This window comes from Barbus barbus, assembly GCF_936440315.1.
Source record: "Barbus barbus genome assembly, chromosome: 31".
In the NCBI taxonomy this organism is placed as follows: Eukaryota; Metazoa; Chordata; class Actinopteri; order Cypriniformes; family Cyprinidae; genus Barbus; species Barbus barbus.
Genome location: NC_136759.1, coordinates 1,012,501 through 1,034,816, shown reverse-complemented (window position 1 = coordinate 1,034,816; position 22,316 = coordinate 1,012,501). Strand labels below are relative to the sequence as shown.

At 39.4% G+C, this 22,316-nt stretch overlaps 1 protein-coding gene across 3 annotated transcripts in view; it reads right to left on the bottom strand.

Annotated features, from left to right (window-relative positions):
• Positions 1-5,012, bottom strand: part of LOC306851454 (cGMP-dependent 3',5'-cyclic phosphodiesterase-like) — a 150,842-nt gene extending 145,830 nt beyond the window's left edge. The window contains exon 1 of one of the 3 annotated variants that reach the window (XM_079387695.1): positions 4,927-5,012. In XM_079387695.1, the coding sequence (XP_079243821.1) occupies positions 4,927-4,934 (8 nt within the window). In that variant the 5' untranslated portion in view covers positions 4,935-5,012. Of the gene's footprint in view, positions 1-724; positions 800-4,926 lie in introns of those variants that run through there. The other 2 variants (XM_079387696.1, XM_079387697.1) reach the window with 2 other exon arrangements.
• Positions 5,013-22,316: the final 17,304 nt, after the last annotated feature.

Here is a 22,316-nt window from a genome sequence, read left to right as displayed (position 1 = left end):
AAAAACGTCCCAACATTTCCGGAATTCGGCTTGTACCTCAAAAACATTCTTAATTCACTGCAAAACGTGAATTAGTGGGTAGTATTTTCATCTTGTTTTCTACTACAAATATCTAAACATTCTTAAATGAAGATACATTTACTGACAGTGGTGGACGAAGTACACAAATCAAGTACTTGAGTAAAAGTACAGATACATATAATAAAATATTACTCCAGTAAAAGCAAAGTACCGATTTTTCAATTTTACATGAGTGAAAGTACTCGATTTTTTTATGCACTTAAATAAAAAGTACTGATAGATTTATTTTGCAATTTTATATAGGCTACTTAATTTAATTTTATATTAACACATATTTTTTATAATTGTACTGCTCAAAATAATTGGGATTTTCCCAAAATAACCACTATATGGAGTCAAGAAAATAAACAATATAAAAACAGACTAGAAATGCGTAGCATTTGAATAAAACTGCTAAAGTTACAGCAGCGGGGAATATGAACGTGCATGAGTTATTTAATGTAATCTGTGTTATTTTAATGTTTCGGTTTTTTTTTACCTTAAACATAGAGACACTGTTGATCTGTTTGCATTCAGGCATTTCAGTGGGCTTAAATAGATCACCCTTTACAGCAGATTTAGTTCACAAACAACTGACAGTTTTGACCTAAATATGATTTTCAGTTACAGTAATTAATCCTAAAATTCGACATTAGTAACTTACTTTTCGCAGCATCTGTCGGTTCTTGCTTGTGAATTCAGTTCACTGGAAACTCGCTCTAAACGGTTCATTTGAATCAGTGAGTTATCGTCTCGAGATCGGCTGCAATCGGATCATTTCAATTCGTGAATGAATCGTTTGGTGCGATTTGCGAACCGATTCAACAGATTCAATAAAACGAATCAGTTTGTTCATGAATCAGACACCGCTTCTGCGTCTCGGAGCACGTGATGTATTATAAGGTGCGTTCGACTTGAAGCACGGCTACAGACGGTGGTCAACGAGAGTAGCCGCTTGCAGTCAGGGGCGGAGTTGAAAACGGAGTCGTCAAGTCGGACACTTCGGGGCTCTCGTAGTTTGATCTCGTAGATCTACCTCAGTCATGGCAGATCACGTGCGTTTGCTTGCTTTATTGCAGACGAACTGGAAGCTATAGAAATGCCGTTATTGTTGTATGAACTTGAGCACAATGAGCAACGAAAGTGAGTAAAGGTTCAATGTAATAAATATTGTTTTAATAAACCTTTAAGATGTATGTAATATTTTGAAAGGGTGTCATCACGACAGAAACAAGTTTTAAGTAAATAAACAGAACATATTGAAAATTTGACTTGTGCAGTATGATTCATTATGTGTTTTTGCTACTGCAACTTAATAAAAACAATCTATGAAGATAATAATTGTATGTACTAAATGTGGTTTTCATTACAGATAAAAGAATTAGGATGTTACATATTTGTTTACTTATTTTACTATTTCTCCAGTTAGGTAAGCACATTTTAGTAAGACATTCATACGTGAACACCATGAACAGGCCTACGGATAAGCCCAATTTATTTGCCTTTCTATTATGATTTATACCAGCTTATGAAAGTGATCTGAATGTTGTATTAAGTTGACATCCAGCCAGAGTTGTTGGCAGTAATCACATGCAAGTGAAGATGGATGAACCCAGCAACTAGACAATTAGTATCAATCAGAATCCATGATGACCACATTATATTAAAAGTCTGTAAGATTGACATTTGATTTATTCCATAACAAAATTATTATCTAAATAGGTTATGCAGCTTAATACTGTAAAGGGTCTGTATGAAAAAGGTCCAAAATAAACCTATGCTATACGAATTAACAAAAAAGTGATTGCAGTAAAAACAATTGTAATCTTTTAATAAACATGACTTACGAGATGAAGATGACATGAAAAGTTAATTTAATTAAGTCCGTATATGAGCATTAGTGGGACTGAAGTTGTCAGAATAAACCCGAAATACACGTCGTTGTTGTCATGTGGTGAATTTGGCCAATCGTGAAACAGCTGTGTCGTCATCAGCGCTCCTGCAGTCGCTCTGGAGAAATTGCGCCGGCTGAGTCAACCGGCTGCTCTCGAAACGCTATCGCGGTACTTTGATGCCACACGTGACAGTGACGTGTGGTCGGCGCCGGTTCAAGTCGGACTAAATTTCTAACCGGCATGCACTGCTTCAAGTCAGCCGCCGATCGGTCTGCTAAGTGCTGCATGAAGTCGAACGCACCTATAAAGAGTAACGATGTTTTATGAAATGTAGTGGAGTAAAAGTCTTGTTTCAATTTTGTTAGTTTTTACTTAAAACAAGATAACATATCTGCTAAAGGGGCAAGAAAAATCATCTTGTTTCGCCTTTGGATTAAGTTTATTTTCCGAACCCCACTGGCAGATATTTTTAGCAAGAACTAACACAATTTTAATAAATGTTTCAGGAAAAAAAAACACATATCTTAAGTCATTTTGCTTCTCAAGTAAATACATCTCGATTTAGGAATGTTTAGAAATTTGTACTAAAAAATTTGACAAAAATATTAAGAAAATAATTTTTCACAGTGTTGTACCCTAATTTATTATATAGCAAATTTTAAATCGCTAAAGACTTGATTCAAAGGATTTCGCACTTTGTTGTAGCACAGTAATTACTGAGAAATTAAAAACAATATATTTTACGTAATATTTCATAATATTTTAATATACACATAATATTTGTAATATTTGTTTTGCACAGGACTGTACTTATTTTGGGCAATTTGTGAGGAAAATACTCAAATTTAGTATTAAATTAAAATATATGATCAGTATTTTTAATAGTATTTATTATTATATAATTAATGCAGTAAAATACTCTCACTCAATCACAATTCCAGATTAATAAATCCCACTTTCACTGCTTACAAATGAGTTCAGATGTCTGTTAAGCATATATAATTCCCTGGTTATTTGGACAATTTTACTGATTTTACAAGATCACAACTGAAATTTAACACCCATTTCAATGTAAATTCTATTTTACACAATGCATTGCTCAACACTCTTTAAAATTCCATCAGAATTTGTTATAAACTGAGTTTGGAATTGATAATAACTTGCTTTAAACATTCTGCCAAACAACATGACTGACACGGATCAAAGTTGCATTGCTGAAAGGTGTGTAATTGAGTAATATCTGCCTATAGGTGCTGCTGAGGTCAAAGGATCTGTTAATGAACTGAACAGAACAGAGTCACCGTTACAGCGGCTTTGCTTCTGGAAGTATTTCTCCATTCGTGTCTCCGTAGAGATTTCAGAATTCCTCAATAAGGAGAATGTAATTCAAAGCCTTGGAATAACAACATAGCAGACTCTCATCTAAAGCAAATATTTCAAGTAGTTCAAAAATGTACAAGAAAAAAAAAAGATTTGTCAAAGTTGTAAATAAAACAAAGATTATTAGAGTATGTTTCAGTTTTTTTATTCAAAATGTCATGTTTAATTTAATGCTTTACAAGCCATTTCTAATTTTCGGTGAAATGTACATGTAGTTTCTAAGTGAAGATTATTTCTACACTTCAGCATCAAGCATTGCAAGTGTAGCAACTGAATGAAAAACTCTAGTACTGCAGTATATAAAACTATTGATTTATATTCATTGATTATAACTATATTGATTAAAACTATATCTTTAAGTTCATTGCAAAATAAAGAAAGTGTAGGGTAACCAGCTCAATTACATCATGCACAGGGAATTTGTTAATTACATGCAATTGTGTTTATTAAATTAAAAGCACACTGACTTCTAGAGAGTTTACATAATGCTGCTAAAAATCAATAAACACTTACAAAGTACAATAATGTCCATTTCAATATGATCATTTATTTACATTTAAAATACAGTTTAATTGCAGTATTTTAAACATTACAATTACTTAATGGTTAATATTTATAAATTAATTTTAATAATTCTGTAAAAAATAGTTTAATGTCAGATAATGCATGAACTGAAGTTCACGTTGAACTGTATTGTATCGTATTAGCTATGAAAGAGGATTTGATCTTTGTGATCTTTTGACATCTTACAAAGAAAAGCAAGAGAAGTACAAGAACAAGGCATTTTCAAACAACTGAACCACACACACACACACACTCACACACACTCACACACGCGCACACACACACACACAATGAAAGACATGGAATATTTGTATTTTTTATTTTATTTAAATGTATCACAACGCAGGATTACTGATGTGATAAACTCAAATGAAAAGGTGAGCAGTTACAAGACTTTAAACACACTGTTTCCTTTCCTTCCTTCCTTACACATGCAGAGAAGACCGGGGCTAGTTGTCACACTGTTTACTGTATTGGATATTTAGGGTGGGGTGCTTTCTGAATTTCTGCATAAACACAAACCTTGACAACAACAATAAAACTACAGTTCCTTGATGTTATCACATTATATCGGGTAACTTCAGAGTAATGGAAAACCCCACTGATTCACTTTACAGCATACACAATAAAACAACTAAAACAATTCATGAAACAACAAAAATCTAAAAGTTAACAGTAATTATGAAAACATTACTTTGAAAATTCTAAGTAATCAGTTCTACAATATATGAAACACATTGACAACTTGCCCTGTAAAATCAACAAAACCAAAACTGTGATACTGTACATTTAGTTCGAAGAACAGAATCCACTCAAATTTATTTTGCAACAGAACTAAATGTTTAAAACTGACATGCAAAACCAGCATTAGAGTAAACTAGAAGTTATGACTCGAAACTGAATGGGTTAACTTCCCTGTGTGACAACTAGCCCCGGTGTCCTATTGTGTGCTTTAACCTAAAACAGCAATAATGTTCATGTTATCTGTCAGCTAGATGAAGCCTGAAAGAGTGAAAAACAAACTTACTGCGACATAACAGAGATGATGATGAGGAGCAGCAGACACACACTTGACTGCAGTCACAGGCTATGACGCTCCTTCAGTGTGTGTGTGTGTGTGTGTGTGTATGTGTGAGGAAGCCTTTATGGTGACCTGGAGACTAGAAAGGAAATGGCTCATCTTTGCACACACATATACACACACACACACACACATTCACACATACACACACACACACCCCGTGTTTCCTGCAGGACATTCACTGTGTGTAAAGAGCAGAGCGACAGGAAAGACACACGTGAGAGTGAGAGAGGCAGGTGGGCTGGAATTATGGGATGTTGAAGCTGCCCCTCTGACCCTGTCAATCATCTCTATGGAAACATAACCCGGAAATAGACACACACACACACACACAAACACAAACACACCACTGGGTTTGACCTCTTCAACCCATCAGATATAACAGGAAAACACCGACAGTGTGAGAATATTGTTTGGAACAATGCGGACACACATGCACACACACACACACACACTGTGCTGGACATGATTTGATGTTGTTCTGGTTGATCTGAAGTGATTCTGAAGGCTTCTGTTTGAAGACCTCATATTATTGCTTTGTTATATCAGTGTGTGTGTGTGTGTGTGCGTGTGTGTGCACGTGTGTATTTTTTTGTGTGTTTGTGTGTGTGTGTGTGTGTGTGCTTTATGTGGTTTATGAGGACACAAATGTGTATAATGACATGGGTATGACAGAGGTATTACAATATGAAGGTGGTTTATGAGGACACTGCCTATGTCCCCGTAATTCAAAAGGCTTAAAAAACATACTAAATGGTGTTTTTTTGAAAATCTAAAAATGCACAAAGTCTCCTGTGAGGGCTAAGTTTAGGTGTAGGGTTGGTGTAGGGCAATAGAAAATATTGTTAGGTCAGTATAAAAACAATAGAAGTCTATGAAATTCCTCACAAGTATAGTAAAACAAACGTGTGTTTTTGTGTGTGTGTGTGTGTGTGTGTGTGTGTGACCCAAAATCACAGGTGTTAAACTCCATGCGGGTGTTGAGCGTCAGAAAAAAGAAAACCCAAATGAAAAGAGAGATTTCCTGCACTGCTCTCTGAGAGCCGTGAGCGAATCACGAACACAAGCGGCTCTGTGGACGAGTTTCACGCTACGAGAGGCCAAACATTTTCCCTCATTTCCCTCATTTTCTCTTTATTGAAAAAATCCCACTGACTCCAAAACATTCAGCGCTAATGAAACCCGGATCGCAGCGGGTCAGACCCACTGCAGAATAAATCACAGTACAGGCTTCAAAACCGCTGAAAATCATCTCTTTACTGTCTTTACTTTTGCTAGTCATGTTAGTAACATGCTGAATCATGATAGAAACATGCTAAACATGCTAGCAACATGCTAATCCATGCTAGCAATGTAATCATGCAAACATGTTAACAGCATGCTAGCAATGTGCTAAACATGTTAACAGCATGTTAAATCACGATTCATGATAGCTATATACTACATCATGCTAGCAACATTTTAACAACATGCTGAAACATGATAGCAATGTGTTAAATCATGCTAGCAATAATACTGGAACATGTTAACAACATGCTAGTAACATGCTAGAAAATGTTAGCAATGTGCTAAATCATGCTAGCAAAATAGTAAAACATGCTAAGAAAGTGATAAAACATGGTTGCAACATGCTAGAACATGTTAGTAGTGTGCTAAATCTTGTTTAAAACATGCTAAAACAGGCAAGCAAAGTGTTAAAACATGGTAGCAACATGCTATAACATGATAGGAACATGTTAAATCATGCTATCAAAATAGTAAAACATGCTAACAAAGTGCTAAAACATGGTAGCAACATGTTAGAACATGCTAGCAATATGCTATCAAAATGTTAAAGTGTGCTAGCTACTTGCTAAATTATGCTAGTAACATGATAAACATGCTTACAAAGTGTTAATTCAATAATTCATGTAAACAGCATGTTAAATCATGTTTGTAACTTGCTTAAACATTTTATCAGTGCTATAGAACATATTATAATTGACTGAGTGAAGTCTTCAAACTTCAAGCTATTCAAAGCGTTTCCACGTTTCTTTACGAGCTGAATGTTACTGATCTTTCTGTCTTCAACAGAAGCAAAAACGGAGATCAAACTAATAGAGAAAAATCAACGAAGGAATTTTGAGCTCAGATGGCTTTACTGATTCGATCCTCTTTCACTCTCGATGCTTCAGGATCTCCATCTCTTCCTCAAGATCTCACTGACTCATAATCACAAGGAAAATAGCTGGCAATCTTCGCATGTGGTTGTTGCTAAGTAACCATCAGCGGTCAGTGAGGAGCGTCATGGAGACGGATTGGACGCTCTCTCTGAAAAGCAGAGCTTGATCTGCTCATTGTTCGTTTATAATTATGAAACATTGTTGCAGTTCTATATTCTGAGCTGCACCTGTGACACACATCTGTATCAATGTCCATGTGTTGCTTGGCAACCAAAACAGCCAAAAGTTACATTCATCAACTATATTACATGGAGAAATGATTTATTTACTGTAAAGTGGCATGACGTGGTTATTTTGGTTATTTTAGGTTTAGGTTATTTATATTAATAAACAGAATAAATAAAAACTGACATGTTTTTTTTTTTATCTAATGGTAAATGGTAAATAAAAGCGTATGCCAAATTAATAAACACAAATTTATCATTTTTATCTCATTAATACATTTTTATCTTAATTGCTAATACTAATTTAGTCTATTTGCACTATAGTGATTTTATAGTTATTGTACTTATTTCTCACTGCTTTGGCAATACAAATGCACATTAAAAATTTATTAAATTACAAAATAAAAAAAATTAAATTAAGAAATATTTAAATATTTATGTTATGTTATTTAATTACATTTTGAGTAAAAGTATTTTTTTAAATCTTAATACATTTTTATCTTGTTAATACAAATTTTCTGAATTTTCATCAGTTATTTTACATTTATTGTAATTATTTTGTTATTTTTAATTTTAATACAATTTTGTTAATATTAGTAAACTGAATACATATATTTTATTTGTATTTTACTTTCTAATGACAAATTGCTTGTGATGTTCCTTGTCAAATTGGATAAAAGCATCTGGCAAATAAATGTAAGTTTTTCATTTTTATCTTTTAAAATCTTAATTATATATATAATTTTATACACACACACACACACACATATATATAAACTAATTCACTCCATTTGCACTGTAGTCATTTTACATTAATTGTACTTATTTTGAGCCGCTTTGGCAATGCAAATGCACATTAAAATTGAATAAGAATAGAGAGAAAGAAAGAAGTGATAAATGATGGAACAAAAGGGCTCAATATGAATTCATCAGGATGTGTGTGATGCTTCTGATTGTCTGGATGTGATGAATTATTAGAGCAGAGCAAAGCGTGATGATCAGGAGCCGGAGGCAAAACGACACTGAACATTTATCTTTAAACTCTGATGCTGTTTGAGACACAACTGAACAAATAAAAGCAGATCAGAGAGAATGATCTGAAGAGAGAGTGAAGAACAGAAGACACGCAGACAGATGGAGATCCACTCTGCTTCTCCAGGCTGAAAAACTGAGAAAACAGCAGAAACAGAGAGAGAAGGACCCTCCAGATCAGCGATTCTCAACGGGTTCGGCTTCAAGACAGATATTACACGTGACAAGTGGAAGCCAACACAGACTGCAGAAATGATTTCTGCCTTGTTTACCAGTATGAATATTATTAAATCAAGACACTGGAAAATGATTTAAGATAATCTTGTTTTCTGACAATTTATCAGGTTTATGCTTTAAACAAGAACATTTCTGTAAAAAGATCTGTCAGGGTGAGACAAATAAGCTTAGAAAAGATCAATAAGATTTTTGTTTCTGACCCCACAGACAGATCATTTAATTTTGATCATTTTACATTTACTGCACTTGGTTTTCAGTGCTTTGGGCAATTTAATTGCTCATAATTTTTTTTAAATATAAACTGAATAGATAAATATAAATAAATGCACATTGTGTTATTTATTTATTCATTTTATTTATTGACAAATTGCTTGTAATGTAACATGTAAGTCAATTTGAATAAAACTATGACAAATAAATAAGCAAATTTTCTTTTTATCTTATCAGTAACATTTAACTTATTAATATATATTTTTTATCTTGTTAATACATATTTACTCTTGCACTATGGTTTATATTTACTGTACTTATTTTGCACTGCTTTGGTAATACAAATGCACATTACAAATATCAATAAAATTAAAAATATAAACTTAAATGCTACATTGTTTTACATTAGTTTTTCTTATGACAAATTGAGAGATGTAATTAACTTGTAAAACGACTTGGATAATGTAGATTTATCAAAAATAATTTAAGTAATTTCACATTAATTGTACTTATTTTGCACTGCTTCGGCAAATACAAAGGCACATTAAATATCTACTAAAAATAAAACAATGCAAGTGATTGGAACATTACAGTTCAATATGAATTCTGAACGTCTGTAATGAAAGACATCTGTTTGTTTAGAATGATTTTTTACAAATCAAGGCAAGAATTGAACAGCAGGAACAGACGGATGAATGAAAGAGTGAAGGTGGACAGCTGCTGATAGAGTTATTGATCGTCCTGATAGCTGTGATTGATCTCACCGACACTGACACGTGTCTGTCAGAGTGTGTGTTTGTGTGTTTCATGAGCTTGAGTTCATTTCCATCACTCGGCAGTCCTTCAGCAGCTTTGATTCACAAACGTCACTCTCGCTCTGATTCGCCGGCGGCCACAGCGACGCACAGAAACCAGCAGAATCAAATGAAAATCAACTCAGAAAGCTAACAAGTGTTAATGGCACAGTCATTCTCCTAACATGCACTGCTGGAGGCACCCATCGGCTTATATTAGCATTTTTCACACCTTAAGATTCAATCTCTGTGAATCCCACAAACACACACACACACACACACACACACACACACAGTGCTTCAGCACAGATGTATTTTCCCATCCTCTAAACACGTTAAAACAACCCTTCACACACCAGTCCTTCATCACATACATATTAGTGTGTGTGTGTGTGTGTGTGTGTGTGTGTGTGTGAGTCTGTCTGTGTGTGTGTGTGTGTGTGTGTGTGTGTGTGTGTGTGTGAGTGATTCACTGCATTGTTCAAGTTATACAGCGTGTGTCAAACTATTTAATTATTAAAGTACAATACTGATAATGATATGATAAAAAAACCATCAATGTGCAATAATGAAGCACATTTACTAATAATAATCATAACACACAGTTCCTCTGATCACTGATCGAGCTCATTAGTGGAACTATAGGCCGTTTATGGTTGCCAAGCAACATAATGATCAAAGATCTTCTAGGAAGGACCGATTAGTGCATTAATACAGAATTCAGAATCAGATGCTGTATTATAACCATTGAATGAAGTTCAATGAGAATTTAGAACTGGAGCGATACATTAGTGCTGAAAAGCTACTGTATGATTTTGAATGTTATTGAAAGAAGTCTCTTCTGCTCACCGAAGCTGCATTTATTTGATCAAAAATACAGTAAAAACTGTAAAATATTATTGCAATTTAAAACAGCTGTTTTCTATGTGAATATGTGTTAAACTGTAATGTATTTCTGTGATCTGCAGCTGTATTTTCAGCATCATTACTCCAGTCTTCAGTGTCACATGATCTTCAGAAATCATAATAATATACTGATTTACTGATCAACAAACATTTCTGATTATTATCAATGTTGAACACAGTTGTGCTGCACAATATTTTTGTGAAAACTGTGATACATTTTATTTTTCAGGATTCACAGATGAATAGAAAGTTCAAAAGAACAGCATTTATTTGAAATAGAAATCTTTTGTAACATTATATATTCACGCGCTTCGTGAACTGTATAGCGCCATCAGTGAACAACAAACAAATAACCCCGACGGCTTTTTCATCATAGCCGGTGACTTCAACCACGCAAACTTAAAGACAGTTTTGCCAAAGTTCTACCAACATGTGAACTTTGCAACAAGGGGAAACAACACACTGGACTTTGTTTACACAACAGTTAAGGACTCTTACAAGGCTGAACCCCGCCCCCACCTCGGGTACTCAGACCACATCACTGTTATGCTAATCCCAGCATATAGACCACTTCTCAAACTCACCAAACCGGTTGAAAAGCAGATCACAGTATGGCCAGACAATGCCACCTCAGCACTGCAGGACTGCTTCCAGGACACAGGCTGGAATATGTTTAAAGAGGCAGCCACCTACAACAACCACACAGACCTGAATGAGTACACTGAAACTGTGACTGCTTACATCAAAAAGTGCACTGATGATGTGACAGTCACCAAAACCATCACCACACGTGCAAACCAGAAGCCATGGATGACAGCAGAGGTTCGTGGGTTGCTAAAGACCAGAGATGAAGCATTCAGATCAGGAGATAAAGCAGCCCTCAAAACAGCAAGAGCCAATCTGTCCTGTGGCATCAAAAAAGCAAAACGGTCATATGCCCAAAAAATCAACAACCACTTCACAGACAGCAGAGACACACGGAGCCTGTGGCAAGCCATTCAGACCATCACTGACTACAAGCCCCCGCCACAGGCCTGTGATGATGACACATCCCTCCCCGATGCACTCAACCACTTTTATTCACGGTTTGAAATGCAGAATGACACACCTGCACAAAAACTGCCCACACCTCCCAACGACCGGGCGCTCTGTCTGTCCCCAGCCGACGTAAGGAAGACCCTATCTAGGATTAACCCACGCAAGGCTGCGGGTCCTGACAACATACCTGGCCGTGTTCTGAGAGACTGTGCTGCACAGCTGACAGATGTCCTAACAGATATCTTCAACACCTCGCTGAGTCAGGCAGTCGTCCCCACGTGTTTCAAATCCACAACAATCATACCGGTACCAAAGAAATCACCTGTGTCCTGTCTCAATGACTACCGTCCCATAGCACTGACTCCAATCATGATGAAGTGCTTTGAGAAGCTAGTCATGCATAACATCAAAACCAGCCTCCCCAACACACTTGACCCGCTCCAGTTTGCATACCGTCCAAACCGCTCTACGGACGATGCAATTTCCTCCACCCTCCACCTGGCTCTTACCCACCTAGAAAATAAAGACTCCTATGTTAGAATGCTGTTCATTGACTTCAGCTCGGCATTCAACACAATAATCCCACAACAGCTCATAAATAAGCTAAACCTGCTGGGCCTTAAAAATTCCCTCTGTAACTGGATCCTGGACTTTCTAACTGGAAGACCTCAGTCAGTCCGTGTCGGCAACAACACCTCGAGCACTACAACACTGAGCACAGGTGCCCCACAAGGCTGTGTGCTCAGCCCGCTGCTCTTCACACTGCTGACCCACGACTGCACTGCCAAGTTCAGCTCCAACCACATCATCAAGTTTGCTGATGACACAACAGTGGTAGGTCTCATCAGCAACAACGATGAAACGCACTACAGAGAGGAAGTGGCACAGCTGGCTGAATGGTGTGGCACAAACAACCTGTCCCTCAATGTGGAGAAGACAAAGGAGGTTGTGATGGACTTCAGGAGAAACTCCGTTGACCACCCCCCACTGACCATCGACAGCTCGACTGTGGAGAGAGTCAGCAGCACTAAATTCCTGGGGGTGCACATCACAGAGGATCTCACCTGGACCACCAACACCATGTCACTCTCCAAAAAGGCACAACAGCGCCTACACTTTCTCCGCCGGCTGAAAAGAGCAAGTCTCCCTCCACCTATCCTCACCACATTCTACAGAGGCACCATTGAGAGTGTGCTGACCAGCTGCATCACTGTCTGGTACGGGAACTGCAGTGCTGCTGACCGCAAGACCCTCCAGCGGACAGTGAACACAGCTGCAAAGATCATCGGTGCCCCTCTCCCCTCCATCCTGGACATCTTCCTTACACGATGCTCCAGCAAAACCAACAGCATCGTGAAGGACTCCACCCATCCCTCCCACAGTCTCTTCCAGCTCCTACCATCAGGAAGACGGTACCGGAGCATCAGAGCCCGCTCCGCCAGACTGCTCAACAGCTTTTTCCCCCAGGCTGTGAGAGCCCTGAACTCAAACCACCCCGCCCCCCTCTGAAACCTCATGCAAACCCCTACCTCCTGAACATGGACCACCCCCCACCCCAAACCTTACCACACCAAAGAAAAACTGTATGGAACTTTTATATATTTTTTTATTTATTTTATTCTTATTTTTCTTTACACTATGGACACTCTCCTCTATGTGCACTATGGACACTTTACACTATGGACACTCACACTTTACACTATGTGCACTATGGACACTTACACTTTACACTATGTGCACTATGGACACTCACACTCTACACTAGGTGCACTATGGACACTTACACACACTGCTGCGTGTGCACAATCTCACAAAAAACTCAGCAATATATGTATGTTATGTTTACATGCTCTTGCACTACAAATCATCCTGCACTGTTCCCCAACCAGCTGCTGACTCAAATGTCTCTCTTTGCACATGTACAGTTTGTATTTTTCGTCTTCTATTTTTTAGTTTGTATAGGATAATATTTATGTGAAGCATTCGTATAGTTGTATTTTTTTATCCTTTATTCTTTTAGTTTGTATAGGGTAAATACTTATATATAGTATACTTATAGTTAAATCTGTTAGTAGTGTATAGGTTTATAGTGTTTTTTTCTTACTTCATTGTTGTATGTCTGTATTTATGTAGCACCGTGGTCCTGCGAGACACGACATTTCGTTCCACTGCATGTCCCCACATGTAGCGGAATGACAATAAAGCTCAACTTGAACTTGAACTTGAACTTGAAATGTCTTTACTGTCACTTTTCATTAATTTATTGCATCTTCGATCAATACAATTTTTAATTTATTAAAAAAAAAAACTTAATGGCCCCAAGATTAGTAGTGTAGATTTTATAAATAATGTTTTGTGTTTTATTCGCAGTTCCAGCAGTAATAATGCAGCCCACACTCAATCTGAGTTCATTAACAAACAGTTAAACATTCCTCATGTATTAATTAATGTTTTGGTTAATTGTAGAATGCGTTCAGCTACCAATAAGAGTGAACTACAAATCCATTGGGCAGAATATTTTTCCTCTCCAGTCCCACGTGCAAGAAAACACACAAAAACAAACGTTTGTCTGAAGTCTGATCATATAAACCAGTGATGAGAAATGAATGGAAATAACATCTGCCTGAGTTCCTCCAGGTCCCTCAACACACACACACCTGATCGCTTTGCATCAGAAATACAACAATGCAACAGTCAAACACCCCAGAGCATCTACATGCACAGGTCTCTCTCTTTCTCTCTCTCTCGTTGTTGTTTTTCATTGTTGAGCTCTGGAGATCCTCCTGTGTGGGTTTGTGATTATTTTAGACTCATTTTAACATGCACTACATACAAAACACCACCTACATTCACAATAACATCCTCTGTGTGCGTGTGTGTGTGTGTGTGTGTGTGTTTACCAAAAGCAGTGGCCTCTAAATTGGTTTGGTTAAAAATGTCAGGGCTGCAATAATAGTTAATTTGCCGTATGTCCTTAAATGTGTATGTGTGTGAGAGTGAGTGAGTGAGTGAGTGAGTATGTGTGTGTGTGTGTGTGTGTGTGTGTGTGTGTGTGTGTGTGTTGATGGAACAATAAATATGTGCATGGAGGGATGTGGGGGGTGTATTATGGATTGGATCACCGTGGTAACGTGTTGAAGATTCTAGTGCACAGTAACCTGTAGATTCAACCAGAGACTGATACACACTGACATCTAGTGGATTAACAATACACACACACACACACACACACATAGACTCACTCACTCACTCACACACACACACACACACACACACACACACACACACACTAGCACACACGCACAAGCACACACACATTCACTCACACACACACACACACACACACACACACACACACACACACACACTAACACACTCACTCACTCACTCACTCACACACACACACACACACACACACACACACACTCACTCACACACACACACACACACACGTTTGTTTTTGTGAAAAGTGGGGACTCTCCATAGGTGTATTGGTTTTTATACTGAACAAACTGTGTGTGCTATTGCCCTACACCAACCCTACACCTAAACTTAGCCCTCACAGGAGACTTTGTGCATTTCTACTTTCATTATACAAATGTATCCTCATTTGTCACAAAAACGCGCGCACACACACACACTCACACAGACAAATATTGATCTGGATTCACAGTCCAAATCAAAATAGAACAGCATAATCAAGCACAAGTATAGAGATGCATAACCAATATGATGGACAATATGATCAATCTGTTAGCTTTTATTTAAACTCCCAGAAAAAAATGTTTTTTAATCTCATTCAGGTTTATAGTAGCTAACTAAATCCATTTAAAAAAATTCCCTACTTGGCGTAAAACAAATGTTAACTGAAATACAGTAAATAAATGTTAACTGAAATACAACATTTGAAGTGGATCAAAAAAAGTTCATCAAGGTTTTGATCTACTTCAAATATTGACTACTGTACAATAAAAAAATATATAAAAACTTAAACTTATTTAAACTGGCAACATTAAAAAAAAATTATTCACAAGTTTAACTTGATGTACTAAAATTGTCACAAATTAGGCCTCTGTGGCTCTCTCCGATCACCACCAGACGGCATCCTCACCCAAGTATTAACTCTCCACGTACCTAGGACTGATTACGCCAGGTGTTTCTCATGTACCCCATCTACTTAAGCCACACTCTCACTCCACTTCATTGCGAAGTCTTATTTAGCCCTGTCTGACATTTCTGAGCATTTACTTTGATTGTTTAAGTTCAAGATTATTTGTATAGCACTTTTTACGATACAAATCGTTTCAAAGCAGCTCTACAGGAAATTAAGTTTCCACAATATATTTATATATTGCAGAACCTTAATATATTTAACTTATGGCAAAATTTGGTAATTCTGTATGTTGTCTGAGCGTTGGCATCCTCTGAGGTCCTCTGAATTATTCTGTGTATGATCCTGGACTTCCTTGACCCTTGAGATTCTCTGCCGCCTGCCCTTTGATTGTTTGATCTGTTCCTGACCTGTTCCCAGCCTGCTGCCTGCCCTGACCCTAGCCTGGTAAACTCTTATGATTCTGGTTCTCTGTGACATTCTTGACGCTGTTGATCGACAACTGCCCGCTGTTGATATTGATCTTAATAAGCACTGCAAATGGATCCGACCGCTTCTGACTCCTCATTACAGAAGACTTCGCCTCTCCAGGACCCAGCAGTGTTAAATCAACTCTCCACTGAGGTATCAGCCCAAGCTTCAATGCTAGCCGCCCATCATCAACAGCTTCAGAAGCTCACCACACTTACCGAGGAGTTAGTAAGGACGCTGCAAAATCTCCACGTGGCGAGTCCGCCATCAAACCCCACGCTGCCCGCACCTGCGCTGGTACCAACCACTCCCATAACGACTCCAACTCCGCAAAACCCAAGACTTTCGCTTCCTAACAAATACGATGGATCCCCGGAAAGATGTAAGGGTTTCCTAATGCAGTGTTACCTATATATTAACCAACAACCTCTCACTTTCCCGACGGATGACAGCCAAGTCTCGTTTATTTGCTCACTACTCACCGGCAGAGCGTTGGAGTGGGCTACAGCGATGTGGGAGGGAAACCGCTTGCCATTTCCTTCTTATAACATCTTCCTTCGTCAGCTCCGCAAAGTTTTTGAACACTCAGCCAGTGGAAAGGAGGTAGGAGAGGAGCTGATCGCTCTATGCCAAGGCAACAGCACCGTGGCGGATTATACCCTCACCTTCCGTACCCTTGCTGCTTAGACCGGCTGGGAGAATGACCCCTTTAAACTGCTCTACCGAAAAGGACTTAACGAGGAGCTTCAGTCTGAGCTGGCATGCCGCGATGAGGGGAAAACCTTAGAACAATTTATGGAACTGACCATCCGCATTGATAATTTGATGCATTCACGACATGCTCGTCGTCCAGCTCTAATTCTGCCCGTCACACAGAAACTCCCAGACCCAGAGCCCATGCAGGTCGGTGTAACCCGTTTCTCTGCGGAGGAAAGAGAGAGACGTATCCGCCAACATTTGTGCCTGTACTGCGGGGAATCGGGGCATATGAGGGCTGCCTGTTCCGTTCGCCCCTCCCGGCGAGATCCCACTTCGGTGAGTGCTGACTACAATCATTGTACCTCTTTTGGAATTCCCATCACTATTAACAGTGATGAGAGAGCAATCGAGACCATATCCATGATCGATTCTGGGGCAGTGGGGAATTTCATTGACATTTCATTTGCCAAATCTCATAACCTTGCTCTCATTTCATGTGAATTCCGGGTGGCGGTGGCAGCGCTAGACGGATGACCGCTGGCCTCTGGGAGGATCAAATACATGACTCCCGAATTACGACTTCAAACCGCGATCCTACACACCGAATCCATTAGACTGTTCGCCATTGAATCTCCTCAGAATCCTGTCATCCTGGGCTTACCGTGGCTGGAGAAACACAATCCCCATATTTCATGGTCACCACATCAAATTCTCCAATGGTCAGAGTTCTGTCAACATCACTGTTTGACCTCCAGCTACAAACCCACCAATCTTCCCACGGAGATGAGACCTGAGCTCAAAGATCTTCCTGAACTACCCATTGAATACCAGGACTTATCTGAGGCCTTCAGCAAAGCCAAAGCCTCCAAACGCCCTCCACACAGACCTAGTGACTGTGCCATAGACCTCATCCCAGGATCGACGCCCTCCAGAGGCAGAATCTTCCCTCTCTCACAACCCGATTGAGAGACAATGAAGCAATACATAGAAGAGGAGTTGCGCAAGGGTTTCATTGTACCATCTAAGTCTCCAGTGTCAGCGGGGCTTTTCTTCGTCAAGAAGGAAGGAGGCCTCCGACCCTGCATTAATTATCGAGCACTTAATGACATCACTGTCAAGTTTCGCTATCCTTTGCCCTTGGTACCCGCCACCCTGGAACAGCTCCGCACCGCCAAGTACTTCACTAAACTTGATCTGCGCAGTGCATACAACCTGATTCGAATTAGAGAGGGAGATGAGTTGAAGACAGCCTTCTCGACCACATCCGGGCACTGTGAATATCGGGTTATGCCCTTCGGGCTTGCCAACAGTCCTTCTGTGTTCCAGGCATTCATCAATGACGTCCTCCGGGACATGCTGAACTGATTCGTCATCGTTTATATTGACGATATACTGATATACTCAGACTCCCTTGAAACCCATGTTAAACACGTCAGGGCAGTACTCCAGCGGCTCATCAAACACCAACTGTAAGCCAAGATACAGAAGTGTAAGTTCCACCAGACACAGATCTCATTCTTGGGCTATGTCATCAGCCCTGAGGGGGTTACCATGGACGACAGTAAGGTTCAGGCGGTGGTCAATTGGCCTAAACCCACGACGGTAAAGGAACTTCAGCGTTTCCTTGGATTTGCCAACTTCTATCGACGCTTCATCAGGAACTTCAGTGTGGTCGCGGCCCCCCTCACATCTCTACTTCAAGGAGGTAAACCACGTCTAAACTGGACACATGCTAGTGAACAATCCTTCCAACAGTTAAAAGAGCGGTTTACTTCAGCCCCCATTTTACATCATCCCAATCCGGACCTGGAATTCACAGTGGAGGTGGATGCTTCAAACCCTGGAATCGGGGCAGTTCTTTCTCAGAGTCATGGTAATCCACCCAAACTATTCCCATGTGCTTTCTACTCCCTCAAACTCAACTCAGCGGAGAGGAATTACGATGTGGGTGATCGAGAATTATTGGCCATGAAGGCCACCTTTGAGGAGTGGCGGCATTGGTTGGAGGGGGCAAAATTACCATTCCTCGTGTTAACATCAGGTCTGCCAAACGACTCAACCCCAGACAAGCCAGATGGTCCTTGTTCTTTTCACGCTTTGACTTCAAAGTAACTTATCGACCCGGATCCAAGAATGGTAAGGCGGACGCCCTATCAAGACAGTTCGACCATCTCCCCACTTCAAACACGGCTGAACCCATTCTGCCTTCCACACTTGTTCTAGCACCTGTACAATGGGATATCATGACTGAGATTTCCGAGGCCCGCATCAATGATCCAGCTCCAGCCGAATGCCTGCCTGATCGAACTTACGTTCCCGCCGCTCTACGTCTAAGGGTCATGCAGTGGGTCCACGAACTCCCCAACGCCGGTCATCCAGGTATCAATGCCACCATTCAACTCGTCTCTAATCGATTCTAGTGGGCAACCCCAATCAGATGTAACACGGTTCGTGCAGAATTGTGACACTTGCAACATCTCCAAGTCATCCCATCATCGACCGGCAGGTCTCCTCCAGCCTCTTCCCATTCCCCAATGACCTTGGTCCCATATCGCCATATCGACTTTGTAACTAATCTACCCAACTCCAATCACTTCACCACCATACTCACCGTGATCGACCGCTTCTCCAAAGCCTGCCGTCTAATTCCCTTCACGAAATTACCCACAGCATTCGAAACGGCTGAAGCTCTAATACAACAGGTATTCAGGTTTTATGGCCTCCCAGAGGACATCATCTCCGATCGGGGACCACAGTTTACATCATGGGTCTGGAAGGCTTTCTGTCAACAACTAAACATCAACTTCAGTCTCAGTTCAGGATACCACCCCGAATCCAATGGCCAGGTCGAGAGACTGAACCAAGAACTCACCCGCTTCCTTCGCTTCTACTGTCACAACAACCAGAATGATTGGAGCCGGTATCTGATCTGGGCAGAGTACGCACAGAACTCACTCAGGAAGGCAGCAACCGGACTTGCCCCCTTTCAATGCGTTATAGAATTCCAACCTCCAATGTTTTACCCCTGGTCAGTGGGTATGGCTCTCAACCAGAGACCTTCAGCTCTACCGTCCCTGCAAGAAACTCAACCCTAGGTACGTGGGGCCATTCAAAATCCTTAGACAAATCACCCCAGTTTCATATCGTTTAGCACTACCTTCAAATTACTGTATCTCACCCACTTTTCATGTTTCTCTGCTCAAGCCCGCCGGTGGTTCGAGAGGAGAGAGGGACCAAGAGTAGGCCGCCGTGGAGAGTACCCCTCCCATTGTCGTGGACGGCGAGGAGGCCTATCAGGTGCGAGAGATCCTAGATTCACGATGCAGAGGCAGGGTCCTCCAGTACCTCATAGACTGGGAAGGGTATGGTCCCGAGGAACGTTCCTGGGTAAACTCTCAGGACATCTTGGATCCCAACCTCACCACGAGTTTCATCAGAACCACCCTAATAAACCAGCACCAAGACCCCGTGGAAGACCTCGGCGTCCAGATCATTCTCGCTTCGGGGCACCCTCACCCAAGTATTAACTCTCCACGTACCTAGGACTGATTATGCCAGGTGTTTCTCATGTACCCCATCTACTTAAGCCACACTCTCACTCCACTTCATTGCGAAGTCTTGATTAGCCCCGCCTGACATTTCTTTTCTGAGCATTTACTTTGATTGTTTATTCTGTGTATGATCCTGAACTGCCTTGACCCTTGAGATTCTCTGCCGCCTGCCCCTTGATTGTTTGATCTGTTCCTGACCTGTTCCCAGCCTGCTGCCCTGACCCTAGCCTGGTAAGCTCTTATGATTCTGGTTCTCTGTGACATTCTTGATGCTGTTGATCGACCACTGCCCGCTGTTGATATTGATTTTAATAAACACTGCAAATGGATCCGACTGCTTCTGACTCCTCATTACAGAAATAACTACATTTAAAAAAAAAAATTATAATAATAATTAATAAAATATACTGACATTTAAAAAAAAAATGCTAATAAAAATAAAAAATATATAAAAATAAGAAACAATTTTAAATATATAAATAAAACTATAATAACATCTCAATAAAACCAAAATAACACTGGCTTTATTTACAACTAAAAGGTTCATAGTAGTACTTAATTTACATATTTCTACACCAAAGTAAGGGATAGATTTATCATATCCAAATTGCTACAATACAAGAAATACAATAAAATAAATAAAACAACAATCCAAACAAAATACATACATAACAAAAGCACAAAAAACATGAAGTAACTCAAATTAGTCAAATTTATAATTATAATTTTAAAAACATGAATTTTCAAGTTTCCTACAATAGTCTAACATGGGAGCATTTTTACACTTTTTTAAGGGTCAATTTTACCTGTGCTACTCATGACTGCTTTTGTGCTCCAGGGACACATATTTTCCAGAGGAATTATACATAAAATATGATAATGGTCCATCTATAATGCTGCTGCATTAAACGGACCTCTGATCAGACAAGCATCTTCACATGACTGTAGTTTATAATGCCTCTATCTCTCTGAACACCTGCTGGGATTCTGGGAATATTTTCATACAGGTTTTAATAGGTTTTTTAGAGCGACAGCGACGCTGCAGACATCAGGGAGCTTCACAAACGTTCTGATAACGCTAAACGCACATTTACACAAAATCTGGATGTAGGAGAGCAGATTACAGAAAACACACACTGAACAGAGAGAACCGTCCACATGTCAAATGTGTTTCCCTATAGCGGATCTCATCGGGAAACCTTGAGTTTAAAGAAACTTCATTTGACTGCAACTTTGAACTCGGACGCTTTGAGGATTTTCTGGGGACTTGCCATCTACGCTAACGGAATATTAAGAGCCCGTGAGGAAAACGCCAATAACAAACTGAACGTGACAAAACAACTCTTACTCAAGGCCAAACACCATAGGTGAATAAAGTAAAAATGAACTAACAGATATCATCATACTTTCCCAGTTGATGAATTACAGTATATTAAGAATTGCAAACTATTTTTTTATTACAAGTTTTCTGAAATGTTATGTTTAAGCATCAGGGTTTCTGAAGGTTTTATGGTCAATTTTACACTGTAAGACCCTTTTAAGACCAAGTAAATAACATTAAGGACCAAAGTGAAGGGAAAACAATATGTTCTAAATGTCTAAGGAGAAAAACATGAGGTGTATTAGCAACAGATTGAAAATACAGATATCCATTACTTTTCATTTTACAAAAAAAAAAAAAAAACTTAACTACCTTACATTCTGATCACACAGCAAAAAGTGATGTTTTTCCTCAGTATTTTGGTTGTTTTTCCAGTGCAAATGTCTAAAGATTCTTAAACCAAGATGCATTTGCCTGAGAAGCAAAATGACAGAGAATGAGTTGTTTGATCAAAACTAAGTAAATGTATGATTAAACTCTTCCAACAGGCTCAGAAAAACAAATTTTCCCTCTCCATTGA